The sequence below is a fragment of the Prunus dulcis genome, chromosome 6, assembly GCF_902201215.1.
Source record: "Prunus dulcis chromosome 6, ALMONDv2, whole genome shotgun sequence".
Taxonomy (NCBI): domain Eukaryota; kingdom Viridiplantae; phylum Streptophyta; class Magnoliopsida; order Rosales; family Rosaceae; genus Prunus; species Prunus dulcis.
Genome location: NC_047655.1, coordinates 12227697 through 12243495, shown reverse-complemented (window position 1 = coordinate 12243495; position 15799 = coordinate 12227697). Strand labels below are relative to the sequence as shown.

The following is a 15799-nucleotide window of genomic DNA, read 5'->3' as shown; positions in this document are numbered from 1 at the left end:
TCCTCAACAATCATTTTATGTAAAATAATGCACGTCATCATGATTGAATGAAGTTGTTCCTTGCGCCACATTCGTGCAGGGCCCCTAATAATTGCCATTGAGCTTGAAGGATTCCGAAGGCTCTTTCAACATCCATCCTATAAGCCTCTTGTTTTTTTTGGCAAAGAGTCTCTATTTAAGAGTATCAGGTTGGCAAATTGTCTTCACCAATGTGGCCCAACGATGGTAGATCCCATTAGCCAAGTAATAACCCATATTGTATTCATTTCCATTAACAACATATTGGATTTGAGGAGCCACTCCATTGACTACATTATTGAACAACGGGGAATGAGCTAGGATGTTGATATCATTGTTGGATCCGGCGGTTCCAAAAAAGGCATCCATATCCAAGTGTCATACGACACCACAACCTCTAGAACGACAGTTGGCTTATGCTTGTGGCTGGTAAACTGGCCTGCCCAAGTAGTGGGCCAATTCTTCCATTCCCAATTAATGCAATCAAGACTGCCTAACATGCCTGGGAATCATCTGCGATTAGCCTTGTGCAAGAGCTTGTAAAGGTCGTGACAGGACCCGCCCCGAATTTCCCAAAACCCGAGAGGAATCCTGTGGAATTCTCGACATCACTCCGATGCTGGGCCCACTTACTAAAGACCGAGACTTTCTGCGGAAATTTCGGCAGAGTCTCCCTTATAAATTGGACATTTTCCAAAATTTCAACCTCATAAAACACAATTTATAGTCCCAACTGGCAGCATGCACAAGACAATTTCATGCAATTCACATAAACAGCCTTCGGCCTTCCAATAATTCTCAACAAACTACCAAGCACTCTATCAACTCTATTCATACCTTAAACAAGGCAAACAATAAATTCAATTATGAATACTAAATACAACCTGCATCATCTATTTTTTCAATTTCAACATACGAGGTTTTAACATCCTAATATAATCACATCTATGTCAGCGGCTGCACCTAACAGCCTTAGGCTGCCTACGTACCCTCACTGAGAGATCAAGCCACATATAGTTCTTTCACTAAAATTCGCTTCTAAACCCATACAATAACTTTATTCATCTCTCTGTTATTCACAATATCTCCCCATACGCCGGTACTACCAACGCCACGTATGGGGTCTGTCAACACGCCGGATAACTTACGCCATGTGCGACCTCACATAATATCACAATATCTCCCCATACGCTGGTACAACCAACGCCACGTATGGGGTCTGTCAACACGCCGGATAACCTACGCCATATGCGACCTCAACATAATATCATAATATCTCCACATACGCCGGTACTACCAACGCCATGTATGGGGTTGTCAATACGCCTGATAACCTACGCTACGTGCGACCTCACATAATATTACAATATCTCCCCATATGCCGGTACAACCAATGCCACGTATGGGGTATGTCAACACGCCGGATAACCTACGCCACGTGCGACCTCAATATACTATCACAATATCTCCCCATACACCGGTACAACCAACACCACGTATGGGGTCTGTCTCAATGCTGGATAACCTACGCCACGTGCGACCTCAATATACTATCACAATATCTCCCCATGCGCCAGTACAACCAACGCCACGTATGGGGTCTGTCAATACACCGGATAACCTACGCCACGTGCGACCTCAACATATTGTCACATAATCTCCCTATAAGCCAGTACTACCAACGCCACGTATGGGGCCTGTCCGCACGCAGGATAACCTACGCCACATAGGACCTAACATTCACAGGGTGGTACTTAGGGTAGTGCGTATAACACTTCAAACTGACATTCTCTCACTTATCTAAACTAATACTAGAGGTATTCCCGTTTTAATGATACCATTCTATAATAATAATATTATTTCTAAACCAACGATCATTCACATAAACATGAATTTCATAATTTTCATTATTTAAAACAATATCTAAAAGTTTCCTATAATACAAATAAACACTCTAAAAATCCAAACTTAGTCAACACAGCTCAACAACGCTCAAGACCTATCATTAGGGTCATTATGATCCTTCTAGGAAGGTAAAACTACCTCGAAAGACTCAAGGTCAACCAAGGGTCAAACTACCCACACTTGATCAAACGGGCCCACGGGGCCCACGACCTCCAAATTCCGATCTGAAGGTTCCTACAGGTTCTACAAGGTATAGGACACTCGTCCTGCAAGTTTAGTTTAGAGCGGAAGGTCAGATCGCTCACGATCGCACGATCTGACGGTTAATATAAAACATAAACTTTAAATTAATAAATCGAAACATCCGAGGCTCCAATTCACGATTCGTGAAATCCTACATGATCCTAGAAATACTTAGATTAACATATATTAAATTCGAGATCATCCAACTGTCCCAACCTATCGAACCCAGATAACGCGCAATATGCCAAAATCCGTTCGAGACTCAAACGGTATCCAAATTGAGATCTGTGAAATCCTACGCACTTGTGACAACCTAAGGATCTCTCATTGAGACAAAGTGCAACTTCACTACCCTCTCCCACGCGCCGCCACATGCACCGGCAGCTCTAGGTGCCCAAAGAAATTACGCATCGCTAGAAAATCTCAAAACCACGGCTCCAAACTCCTACCCTAGGTATAACACCCTATTTGGAGCAACTTTTGTTCTTGGACCTATCCCAAAAATTGACCGGAGGTGGCCGGAATTGCGATCCTAAAACCGGTCGAATTTCAATTCGTAAATCGAATTACCTATGCTAGGAATTGATCGAATCCTACCCAACAGGCAGCTAGAGCATAAAAAGTAGGTGAGAAACCATACCTCACTCATCGGAATCGGTGGCCGGAGGAGGGAGATCGACGGTCGAGAAGTTCGAACGACACTAGCCGCTTCTTCTCCATTTTTCGGTGAAACCGCAGTGACTGGCTGCTGGACCTAGCTGGGGTTGGAAGAGGACGACGCCCCGGTCATTTTGGTACCAGTCCAGTCGTCATCGGTGGCCAGAGAAGAGAACGGCCGGCTGTCGCTGAGCATGCGAGAGAGGAGAGAGAGAGACCACGCGGGGGTGAGAGAGAGAGAGAGAGAGAGAGAGAGAGAGAGAGAGAGAGAGAAATCTGATTTTTATAAAAATATCAGTTAGAAATAATTACGATTGTGCCACTGAGTTTCTTTTGACCATATCTCTCTCTTTACAACTCCGATTCGAGCTCACCAGGTGTCTACGAACTCATCTCAGTACCACCTACCCAAATGTACCAGTCATTGCCCAAACTCTTTTTGGATAAGAAAATGACCAAAATACCCCTACCCTAAGGGTAAATTTGTAATTTCACTTAAATAATTTAAATAAGGGATTAAATTTGGAGTCGAGGTGTTACAGGTCGGCTAGATTTGGAGATCGGAGGTACCATTGGCTATACAAAGCTTTAATAGCTGAACAAAACTTCAGTAAACATTCAAGGGCTGTAGATTCACCTAATCTACAGTACTCATCAGTGGAGTCTGCCGAGCCCTTATATGCAAGCATTCGAAAGACGGTTGTTAGCTACTGCTATGGAGATAGACTTTGTCGTCCACAAGCATCTACATTCATGAAAAAGTAGGGCTCATGTGCAACAACATCATTCATGATGCAATAGAAAAGCTCTCTTCGCATGCGGAACCGTTTGTGAAAGTCGACTGGGGGATAGACTGGTGGTACAAGGAAGTAGTCCTCCATGAGATTCTTGTGATGTTTCTCTCTCTTCCGATTCTTGTATGCACGACCTTCAACGGAACCACTATGTTTGGATTGTTGGGCATATCGTTGCAACAAAAGTGTATGGTGTTGAATGTTCATTGCAACCTTTTGCTAATGAAGGTCATCATGAGAATCATCATCGAAGAAATTTTGTATAGCCTTCCCACGTGAATTCATTGTAAGAAGAAGAATGGGATTGAAGGTGATTTTGTGTTTGATTGGGTAGAATAATTCCTCTTAAATAGACAAAAGGATAAGGAGGAAAAGAGGAAATAATGGCAAGATGACAAAACGAATACCCTGTTTCATGTCTGATCATAATTGAATGAAGATAGGAAAAGATAGAGAAAGATAAGGGAATCCAATAAAGGGAGATCGACAAAGATGAGCAATGGTTCAGAACCTGATTGAAACAGGACAATAGGATATGAGAAATGGTTCAAAAAATAATTGAAGAAGACAATGGGAGGTGGGCATGAGTTTTGAGCATCATTGAATGAAGATAAAAGAATCCAATGAAGTAAAAGTAAAAGTAAAAAACCAATATACCCAAAGTCTATGAAATAAAATGTTGTTGTCCTTGTTTTTTTAAGTGAAATTATAAAATGTTTTGGAATTTGAATTTTTTTTAGGTTAAAATGTTTAGAATATTAAATCACGAATGTTGAAACAAAAATAATGTGAAGAAAATTAACGACAAAAAAATAATAATTAGAGATTCATTCTTAACCAATTTAAATATGATGGCTCAAATTATGAGTCTGCATGGTTGGAGGAAAAAATATTTTGAGTCCAGGCAATACATTAATAGTTGTATTTTAGAGGGTGGAAATTTGAGTTTAGCCCTAATATGGTTGGAGATGGCCTTACATCATAAAGAAATATAGAGCCTCGGATATAGAGTCTCTCATTTTGGGAGAGATGCCTTTAAAGCCCCAAAGATTCCATCGCAACTCTAAATGAGGGTTCATCAACCTCTTTTGAAGCCTCAGCTATTTGGGATGACTTAAGAAGACTTTAATTAGAGGGTTGAGTGTTTGATAAAAATAAAGGCTTTTTGCGTGCACAGGACCGCTTGTCAAGAAACTAGTACTAAATAATCAAGCGCACTTTAAGTGATTTTAAAATTTTAATCATATTGGCCAACAGGGTTTAATTTAGTTGAAAAAAAGCTTTGACTTGCAGACTAGTAGTCTCTTATTCAAACTCCCACAACACTTTAATAATGTACTTAAAAAATTGGGAGATTCACTATTATACCCAATATGGGGGCCCAAATTATAAAAATACCCTATATAAAATGGACTTTAGAAACACACCCAAAGCCCATTTACAACATAACAAAAAAGCTTTTAACTTCTTATAAATTACAAAACTGCCATCAATTTCTTAAAACAAGCCCAACCCCAAAATCTCATAAAAATACCCAAAGCACTCAATAGGGCATCAAAGTAATTTAATAATCAATATTAAATTCAATAAGGCTAGCTATCATTTTTTGGGTTTTTTTTGGGTTTGTTTATAGGAATTCAATTGTGTAGGATTTATTTATAATATTAGTGCTAGAAATGGGTATATCACTAAATATCTCTAAAAAATTTACCATATTTTATAATTTATACTATCATTTATATTAAAAGAATGACAGAATTTAATAATAATGGATTGCTTTTTCACCTGATGCAAGGTGAATGCTAACGTGTGCACGGGAAAAAAGCATCACCAAAACCGGTAAACGTGGGCTCAACCAATCAATAGATTCGATGGGGGTGGGGGTCGCATTCGTCCCGTGATTGACTCTGTCACTCTGTGGCCTCATGCGTGACAAGGACACGACCATTCCTTCACCACCTAATACGACGCCGTATGTCCGAAAAAGTTCTAATTACCTCCCGGGGCACACTAGCCGAGACCGGTCCTCACTCCCTGCCGGCCTTTTTTTTTTTTTTCTCACATTTGGCTCACAAACTGGAGAGCTTTTGAATGAAGCAAAATAAAAACTGTTGCTCCAAAAGCTGAATTTTGGTGAAAAAATACTCCAAAAAGAGAGGTTTTGACTAATTTGACCCATTGATAGATCAAAGGTATCTACCACTTTTCTCCCATTATTCACACAGCTTACTCTTTCTTTACTGGTCTCTCTCTACTTGTGTGTGTTGAAGTTTCCGCCTTGCAGGTGAATTGGGCTTCGTAAGCTCGTGATAGGTGGATCTGCATGGTTTAATTGCACAATTCTTTGTATGTTTTTGTTCTTTTATCAGTAGTACATTTCAAGCTTTGTTCCTTTTTTGGGATTTTTTGTTTTTTTTTCGAGGGTTTTGTTCAAATTTGTTAGAAAAGTTGGAATATGGGTCCTTAGAAATTGAGGGACTGAACTTGGGTTTTAGTGGGGTGCTTAGTAGGTCTTCAAAATGGCTTTGGTTGATCCCAATTTGGGTTGGTAAGGTTTTATGCAGTTAGGGCGTTGAACTATCAATTGGTTTGCAGTAAAGATGTTAGTTTGATGAAAATGATTGGCTATCTGTGATATCGTTAGCGTTTTTGAGCTTCTTGCGTTTTAATTGAATTCTCTGAAGTTCTTCTACTCTTCCTATATAATTCATGGAGGAAGTAATAGTTAAGCAATTTGGTTCAGAAATTGTGAATTTTGTTAACAAGTACATTTAGTCTTGGACTCTTGGCTGTGGAAGTTACAGGATCTGTATATGTGATGTAACTGTGTTAAGTTCCATTATCATTTTCTATAGTGTAATATTGCTTGCATATGGGTCTAAGGATATTTCAGATCGCCATAGTTGGGCTTAACTTCCATTTTCAGAACCTTTTATGTTTATGGACCGGTGATAAAAATAGTTCTTGTTGTCCACTTTGATTCGTGTCATATGTGTGGTTACCTGGCTCCGCATTGGTTTGAAGTTTTTATCTTTTTTTTAATATTTTTTTATTTTATTATTTTATAGATATTTGATCTTTTGAAGTGTCCACAACATGAGGAGGTTGCCTGGAGTTTTTGGTTGGTGTTCCTGGTATATTCATGTTTACTGAAGTGACTGTTCTATGGTAGAAGTAGTTCCTTGGTTGGAGGTCGGTACTGATAGGTGAGAGGCCGGGGGATGGAGCATTTGTTGTCTCTTGACTTAGTGCAATTTTAGATTTGAATCCTTCAGGTCAAAAAAAAAATTTCTTCCCGTTTTTACTTGTTGGCTGTAAAGTAATATTTTAGTCAATAATAACTTATTATATGTGTACTTTCAACTTAGTTCGTTAAAACTTTCCCTTAGCAGGTGTATATTTGGTTGAGCTAAAGTGACTGCGCCATGGGTGTCTCTGGAAAATGGATTAAGGCATTGGTTGGCTTAAAGAAATCAGAAAAGTCAGAGTCTTCAGAGAGAGATGAAAATGTGGGTACCATATCATTCCATTACTAGTCTTAGACATCTTACGCTTCTTATTTATAGTTGTTTATCTGGTGTCTTGCTAGGTTGGATAAAGAATCAATCACTTTTTTCTTAATCTTATTTGAAATTTTCTGGAATATTCTCACATTCTCCAAACATATAGATGTGCTCCATGGTTATTTGATTTGTGTTTGAGAATTTAATTTAGTGTATGCATCTTAGTTACTCATATGAAAATAGTACAGAATTGTTTCTTATGTTATCTAGAGCCACTCTCACATGCTTCGAGATAGCTGGGTTTCTTGGGTAGATCATGTGTAAGTAAAAAGCTTGAGAGTTGGCAATATAGGATGTGTGTTATCCACCCTAAGTAAAGTCCAGTTTTGTAAAACCATTTTTTTTCCCCCATATCTTGTGGGGTGTGGTTCAGCAGGAGAAGGGTGCGAAGGTATTGAGGCTTTTTATTTGGATCTATCAAGTTCAAGGCTTTCTGTTACTAGTTACAGGCTCTTTGGGGTTATGTAGTTTGAGTCTGCCCATGACAAAAGCAAAATGTAGGGAACAGGAGAGGTAGAGGTTATTATTTTGGTTTCATCACAGTTTCTCTTGTTGTTACTAGTTGTAGGCTCTGTTGGAGTTGTGTAGTTAGAGTTTGTGCACAAATAAAACTAAGTGGTGAAACTTGCTGCTAATTGCTCTCGCAAATGTATAATTTTTTATTCCGGTGTTTAGAGATTATAGCTTTAACTCGTTTATTATGTAGGAATTGTGAACATATCTTTATAATGAGCACAAAATTTTTAGGGATGGTGAAAAGATTTTTCCCATTGTGGAAAAAGTACATTTCTTGGTCAGACTATATAATTTACACTAGTGATGCAGTGAAGCTGTTAAATTCTTTTGTGTGTATATCTCGTATGTTAGAATAAAAAGCAGTAGTTCCATAACAACCTAATAGCTTGAGCTTTTAGTACATTGGTAAACCAATAAATTATGGTTTCATAGCAGCAGATCTTGAGTTCAAATTTCTCCAACTACAACCTCTCAGTTTATGTTGAATTCCACATGTTAGACTCTGGTGGTGGGGAGAAGCATGCACTGAAGGAGAAGTTTTAGAATATAACAGTAGTCCCCATATTAATACCTTAAGCTCTTTAGAACAGTGCTATGCGAAAAGGAACTTATCATGTCACATAGTTGCTACTTTTGAATGTTTGATGGGTAGTTTAGATGAGGATAAGAAAGACCTTGCCAGGCCCAGGTTGGTTGTTTAGCTTTTGCTGGTTGGGCTTCTGCTCCATTGTAACCAAAAAAATAAAAAAAAAGTACTTATCAATGTACAATATGTTTGTTGTCATGTAACCTCCAGACTTCAATTGGCCTATCCTATGAACAACTTGAGAAACTCTAAGGAAAGTTGAATATGGTAATATTCCATGTAGTTAAAAGGATCAGCCTGTCTGACTTATTTTTTTTAAAAATTTTTTATAATCCTTGCAGAGAACAGCTGGTAACAAGTTTCGGCACAGAAGAAAGAATTCCATTGAGATTGACTCTAGAATTCAATGTGAGTTTGATGCAGATGCTCCTCCACCAGTTGGAGTTTCCAGTACTCAATTAAACATAGATACTGTGGGTTCACCTTCTGGTTCACTTCAAGTACATGATGTACAAAGTGAGCGGAATGTGAGAGAACAATGGGCTGCCACACGCATCCAAACAGCCTTTCGTGGGTTTCTGGTATTAAATTTTCTCATCCTATTTTCACTTAGTCAGCAAAGCATAATGTTGTATTGGCTTTTTCAAGTGTATTTATATTCAGACTCCTCTTTCTAGTTGTCTCTATGCTGCAACTTTGACATTCAAGCTTTTAAGTTATTGTGATACTGGATTTAAGATTCTTCTAATTATTACGTAGCAGTAAATATTAATTTAACATAGATGATGAAGGTTTTGAGGATTTTGTCTGCATGCATGCACACGTTTATGGACTGTAATGTAATTAGAACTTGGAATTGCATAACATGTTATTGGTCGAGTGATAAAATTCGAAATTTCCACAGCTGTTATATAGTTTCTGCAATCACATGCTACATTAGGGGTCCCATATGACAGATAGAAGAGAGAAGCGAGAAGCGAGAAATATATTTTGAGATTAAGGGAGCATCTGCTTATTGTGAATCCCGTAGCTAATTAAAAGAAAAAAATAACTTAAACAAAAATGATTGTCTGGAATATTTATCCTCTATCAGATGAAAGTGGCAAATAAATTTTTATGTAAGATATAGGCTTATGATAATCAAGCAACCTCTTTCCTTTATGCTCTCTTTTTTCACTTATTATTGAATTATACAGAACCTCTTTCGTATATGCTTTCGAAAGAAAGGGGAAAAAGTTCCCAAACCCCTTCGTGATACCTCTCTTTTGTGTGTCTGTTTCATCTTTCAAATTCTAACTATGTTTAATACTTTTCATCATCTTGTTGCCTTAAAAAATCATTTACCTTTTAGCAAGAAGGGCTTATAAACTGAGAAATAATAAATGCCACCTCTCACAGTCTCACTATGATTGAAGTGAATTAAAATCAGTAATGCATGCAGGGAAAATTTATTATTTAGTAGAATCTCTTGGATTGCTTGAGGAATAATCATAGGAGGCAGTGAATGGTAAAATAACTGTTGTAAATATCATAGCAGGTAGGATGGAATGAATAAGACAATAATTTGTAAGGAGTAATTTGAATAAGTACTTTTTATTAATATCATTACACTCTTCATAGTAGATAGAGGTAAATGATGATGAGCAACTTGTTTGAGTAACAGGAAATGTAAAGGAGATGTATTTTATTAGGGATAGAATGAGATGTCTTGCTTCTCTTAGGGTGTTGTTGTCTAAACCTTTTAGGGCTTTCCTTATAGCATTACTCATGTCGGTTGGGCGTGAGTTTTGCGAGGAATGCTGGTTGGTAGTTGTGTTTATACTTTGTATTGGCTTGTCCTAGGTGGAATTGCTTGTCCATCTCCTGTTGTATTTCTTTTCTCTAGCATAATATTAATAACATTACCTAGATAGTTTCTAATTATCTTTCTGTTCTGCAGTCTGCCTGGAATATAGTACATCTTCATGAAGTTTGTGTTTTGCTGACAGTAGCCGTATTTTATGCCTCCATATAGTTTGAGTTATTGATTCCATTTTGAATTTTTAACTGTGATCAGATTATAATATTTTGGTGATTTATGTCAGGCTAGAAGAGCTCTTCGAGCTTTAAAAGGATTGGTAAGACTTCAAGCCCTAGTCAGAGGCCATGCTGTGAGAAAACAAGCTGCAATAACTCTTCGCTGTATGCAAGCTTTAGTTAGAGTTCAGGCTCGAGTGCGAGCAAGGCGCGTTCGCATTGCATTGGAAAGTCAAACGGTTCAACAAAGACTTCAGCAACAACTTGCAAATGAGGCTCATGTTCGAGAAATAGAAGCAAGTATTAGTACCTTTGTCTGCTTTAATTACATACACAATATACCATGTTCAGATGATATCTTTACTTATATGCTTTCTCTAAATTTCTGATTTTTAATTTGATAGGAAAATGTGAAACCCCCATGTGGGAGCCAAATTCCTTAATAGCACTCTGATTTTTCGAATTTTCCTTTCCACCCCCTGAAACACTGAAAACATTGCAAAAGAGCTAGTGTCGGAAAATAAATGCGAAAGAAACTGGGTGGTGATTAGAGAATCTCAAGGCATTTAGGCGGTCATTAAAAAATGCCTCTTAATTTAATCATCCCATGTAGAATAGCATCTCTCTCTCTCTCTCTCTCTCTCTCTCTCTCTATGTTTTTTGTTGTTTCCTTGACTAGCACTATCCTCATCCTGATTTTCAACCCTACCCAACCACCTACCTCCGTTTTCCCACCCTGCCACAATTTTGAAAATTCTAAACCTAACCTAATTTTCTTCTTTTAGATTCCTTTTCAACTTTGAATGGCATCGCCCATCTGGGAATTCCCCACCTGCCGTATCTTGGCCTGACACCTGTCTTCCATGGTAGGACCCCATCCCGGGGTGCTAACAAGGGCAGTGTTGTCCTAGGACCTAGGGTTTCTTTGAAGTATATAACCTCTAACTAACCTACTTTCAGGTTTTGGGACCAACTCGGTTTGCATGAATGTTGAGCAAGGATTAGGGATGAATTATAGGAGGGTGGGATATGTAGGATGGTATTTAGTAATTAGAAATTATCAAAAGGTCAAAATAGAAGAGTGACAACAATTAAGAACATTTGAATTACAAGAGAAAATCTAGATGACAGCATTATGATAGCATTATAATTACTCCACAGTATATAATCTCATCTCAAGTAAAGAATGGTACAACTAAAACATGGAGAATTAGAATGTACACAAATCAAGATCCAGCTGGGTAATTCCACCGAGCTGTTTCTCATTGTTAAGCAAAGTGCATAAGGTTTATGGAAGTCGGAAGAAGGCAATAATCTTTGAGGCTGCTTTTATGTTGAACTTGGGGAATTATGAGGTAGGGTTAGGTTTTTGTTTTCTATGTGGGGCATCTGTTTTGGACATATTGGATTTGTGGTAGTACTATATTTCCTTTTGTTGTATTTGGTGTACTCCTTGCAGTGATGAATTTATACTTTCTGTTCAATAAAAGTATATCTCTTCTCAAACGAAAAAGAAGAAAGAAAAAAAATGGAGATAATTTTGCATATTAATGATGTACAGATAATTCTGCAATATCGCTGCCCTAGCTTATCAAATGCCGTTATGCTTGATATAAGCTCTTGTAGATGTACATCCATGCTCACCTCTTCCATTCTTGTTTCTGGTTAGCATCCTAGATCTGTGTAGGCTTGTTGACGGTGACTTATTCTGACTGTTGCAGGAAGGATGGTGTGACAGTGTAGGATCTGTTCAAGAAATTCAAGCCAAGCTCTTGAAGAGGCAGGAGGCTGCAGCTAAGCGTGAGAGAGCCATGGCATATGCTCTTGCTCATCAGGTGACACATGTTAACTGCTCGGTTGAGTTTTATGAAGCAGCATTTTTTTTTTTCTTTTGTTGCTGAATTTGATTGTGAATTGCAATAAAAGGAAGATTGAAGGGAAAGAGGAGATACTGACCAAAATTTAGAAAGGAAATGAAATACAAATGCTAACACAGATGGAAGGAGTAGAAACTTCAATGTAGAAACATAACAGTCTGGGGTGGGAAAATAGCGGCTTCAGTTTAGGATTTTGGGTTTTAAAATGTTATCTCGTTATTATAAAAATGATAATTCGTTATTATGATAAATAAAATAGTAATCACTGTGCTTGGAACCAAAGAAAGGAATCCAGTTCAATTGAAATGAATTCATCATTTGCAAGGTCTTTTGTTTCAAACAGAAGGTTCAATTAATAGAATTCGTTTGATGTGGAGCCAGTTACTTTTAGAATTCAATGTCATTAGACAATCTTGTCACGTTCTGTGGTCTCTGAATTACACACCCAACTGAAGTTTATAAAACTAACTCAAGAGGCATTTATGTGAGGGATTTTAAAGCCTTATTTTTATTCCCTTAAATTAAAGTGTACATTAGCCATCAAACGCACTCTTAATAGGCATTGCAGCCCTGGATGCTTAGATTTCTTTTCAGATAAGTTTTCAGGTAGAAGTAATAGTGTTCCTTATCAACTCTTTGTAATTAGCTTTCCTACTTTAATAATATTATGTTTCTTTTTTTAAAAAAATTATGAACAAGACTTCTCAGACACTTTATCAATGATACTTACAAAAATACGTGTCAGGAGTTTTTCAAAAAGCATATACTGGGTACTCCAACATGTAAAGAGCACTTTGTCATTAAAATATGACCCATTTTAGTAAAATTGTATACAGAAACATAAAAATTGAGGTCATACCTCTAATTTCCTATTGAACTTTGTTAAGGGTGAAGGAGCAAAATTTACATTTTTTTAAAAACATTTTGATGTGATTGATGCCTTTTGTCATGTTTTTTATGGAAATTTAGCACTCGTGCACACGAGGATTGTCTCAGATCGGCTGCATTAATCTTTTAGTTGTTGTCCTATAATGAGTTGTTAGAAGCATTCGCCTCCATGGACTTACACATAACATATTCATTTTCTGTAGTGGCAAGCTGGATCAAGACAGCAGCCAGTTCCCTCTGGGTTCGAACCAGATAAAAGCAGCTGGGGTTGGAACTGGTTGGAAAGATGGATGGCTGTCCGTCCCTGGGAGAACCGCTTTCTAGATATTAATCTTAGGGATGGAGTAATGGTGCATGAGAATGAATCCATTGAGGGTAAGAATGGCGGTATATCCCAGTTAAAGTCTGCTGGCAAGAAGCCCCTTTCTTCAAATATTCAATCAAATCTTTCAAGTCAACAGGTTGGTCCCTTTAATTCCGATGGCTGTGATTCTTCACCTAGTAAGTCAGCAGGCATGTTGGAAGCATCCACTACCCAAATGGGCAAGCCAAAGTCCAAGCCATATTTGGAAGATCCAGTTGAAGAAGGAAATTCAAAACCTGGTATTAGTTCAAGATCCAATAGTAATCCAAAAGAGAGATCCACAGAATCAGATAAACAAGCAAAGAAGCGGCTGTCTCTGCCTAACGGCAGTGAGTCTCTCTCTCTCTCTCTCTCTCTCTCTCTCTCTCTCTCTCTCTCTCTCTCTCTCTCTCTATATATATATATATATATATATATATACACGTGTGTGTATGTGTGTGTGTGTGGGCATTCTCCCACCTAAATTTCTGTACTTGGAAAGATGCCTCGAGCTCCTCTACGCGAATTAGCAACGCATTCAGGCATTTCTTTATTACAACTTTCTGAAGTTACTGTTGGGTTTTGACCTCATTCTCTGAAAATGTGCATGCCTTCAGATAGGTGTATATGCTTGTAGAATAAGCAGGTAGCATCCTAGAGCTGTCATATCCCCCAAGTAACTTGTCTTAAATGCTGCATTGTAATTCAAACAATGCGCTATGGTGTCTATTTCCGATCTTTCAGGAAACCAGCAGTAATTATGCTGCTCAATATTTATTTGTTTCTTTATTTGGTTTGATCAGGGGGAGGTCTTGGTTACCAAACTTCCAGACATCCTATTAGATCTAATGTCAAAGGGACGCCTGGTTCTCAGAAGCCCATCAAGACTAGATCAAAACTCAGTGGAAGAGGGGACTCAAATCCCACAAAATCTTTCTCACAAGCTGTTGATGCTTAAACTTAAATGTTCCACGTTTAATAACTTTCATGGCATTTCCCGTCGAGGTGCTTCTTGTTTTAAATCTGTACATATGGAGCAACATTGTGGAGACTGTAACTACTTCGCTTTTGTTACGGTCAAATCATTTCAAAGTGGTTTCACTGCAGCGGTGTCAAAGATGGCTCAGTTTGTGATTGTTGGAAGGAATAAGACTAGTGGGATCAGAGTGTGAATTGGTTGTAATCAGCTGTGTTTAGTGTTGTTAATTATGTTAGCATATCGGTGTTTACTATTTAAATGTACAATTTTCATAGTAGTTGGCGTCGACAATTTTCATTAGATCTGTGTAATATGGTTTTGCCAATAATGGATCTGGGAATTGGGGTGAATATAATTTAAGTGGAAACCTGTAGTCATCGTCACTGCAAATATTTAGTAGAACAATCTGGGAAATGGCTGCCTGAAACTTCCGTGCATATCTTGTATATCATTTTTGTCCTTTGGTTATTCTTTTACAATTATTGTTTTCTTATATGCCATTCTGTGTCAGGTTCCAGATTGGATCTGAATCCATATATCCAAACAGTCTGGGGGAACTTATTAGAATGTACTAATCTAATGAGAGATAACGAAATTACCTCTCTCTCTCTCTGTATTCGACCATTTTCCACTCTAAAATCAACTAATGGATTTTGATTCCATTTTTTTGTTTAGTTTCTGTTGCTGTCTGGTTTTTTCTTCTTTTTTTTTATTGGTGCTGGCTCTGGCTGTTCTATTGACTCCAAGGGGGATGACGTCGTCTTGCCGATCTCAGTCACAAAAAGCCACAACACACCACCGCCCATATAATTGTCAATTGGAAATCTCTCTCTTTGAAGGATGGGGCGGAGTAGGTCCGATCTAGTGGGCTAGGTTGCTATGTAGGGTTAGGTTGGGTTGGGTGGAGGCTACGTTGAAGCTGTGAGAAAGGGATGATGGGTCGGGGAAGTTGGGTGGCCCGAGTTCGGTAGGTTAGGTTGAAAAGCCCTTACGGCCCCATTAATGCTATGAAATATGGGACATTTTGGATAAGGCCAAGAGAGAGAAATATTTTTAAAAGAAGTCAAAATGGATAAAAATATTATTATTTATTTTTGAATTTTTTAAGGAATTTTTTACATTTACATGTCTTTGGTTTGAAAGTGGATAGGTTTTTCTGTCTTTTTTGAAATTTTTTTGACTTTTTTCAAAAGTGAAATATTCATTCTCTATTTTAATTGATCTCGAAGGGATGATGATCAGAGACAAAAGTTCATTAGAAAACAATGAAAGCCTCAAAAATAGGTATGTGGCTCCAATCAGCGGCGGATCCAGGAATTTTTCAACGGAGGTGCAATATTTAAAAGCTAAGAGCTCAAAACCCCAAAAAAAAAAAGAAAAAAAAAAGAGATACAATTCCAGCTGGTTTGGGCAA

The 15799-nt window shown here is 38.0% G+C and overlaps 1 protein-coding gene across 6 annotated transcripts; it reads left to right on the top strand.

The window, feature by feature from the left end:
* The first annotated feature begins 5646 nt into the window (after nt 1–5646).
* LOC117631126 (protein IQ-DOMAIN 1) lies at nt 5647–14845 on the top strand. Of its 6 annotated transcripts, none has more exons than XM_034364089.1 (9): nt 5647–5809; nt 5902–5963; nt 6686–6823; nt 7010–7126; nt 8624–8863; nt 10367–10594; nt 12020–12133; nt 13267–13756; nt 14210–14845. In XM_034364089.1, exons 4-9 carry the CDS (start codon nt 7043–7045, stop codon nt 14362–14364), a joined length of 1311 nt encoding a protein of 436 aa, XP_034219980.1. In that variant the 5' UTR covers nt 5647–5809; nt 5902–5963; nt 6686–6823; nt 7010–7042; the 3' UTR covers nt 14365–14845. The 6 variants fall into 6 exon arrangements, with proteins under 6 accessions (XP_034219980.1, XP_034219983.1, XP_034219982.1 ...); XM_034364092.1 differs by having other exon boundaries at nt 6704–6823; nt 14210–14822; XM_034364091.1 differs by having other exon boundaries at nt 6686–6892; nt 14210–14822.
* The last annotated feature ends 954 nt before the right edge of the window (nt 14846–15799 follow it).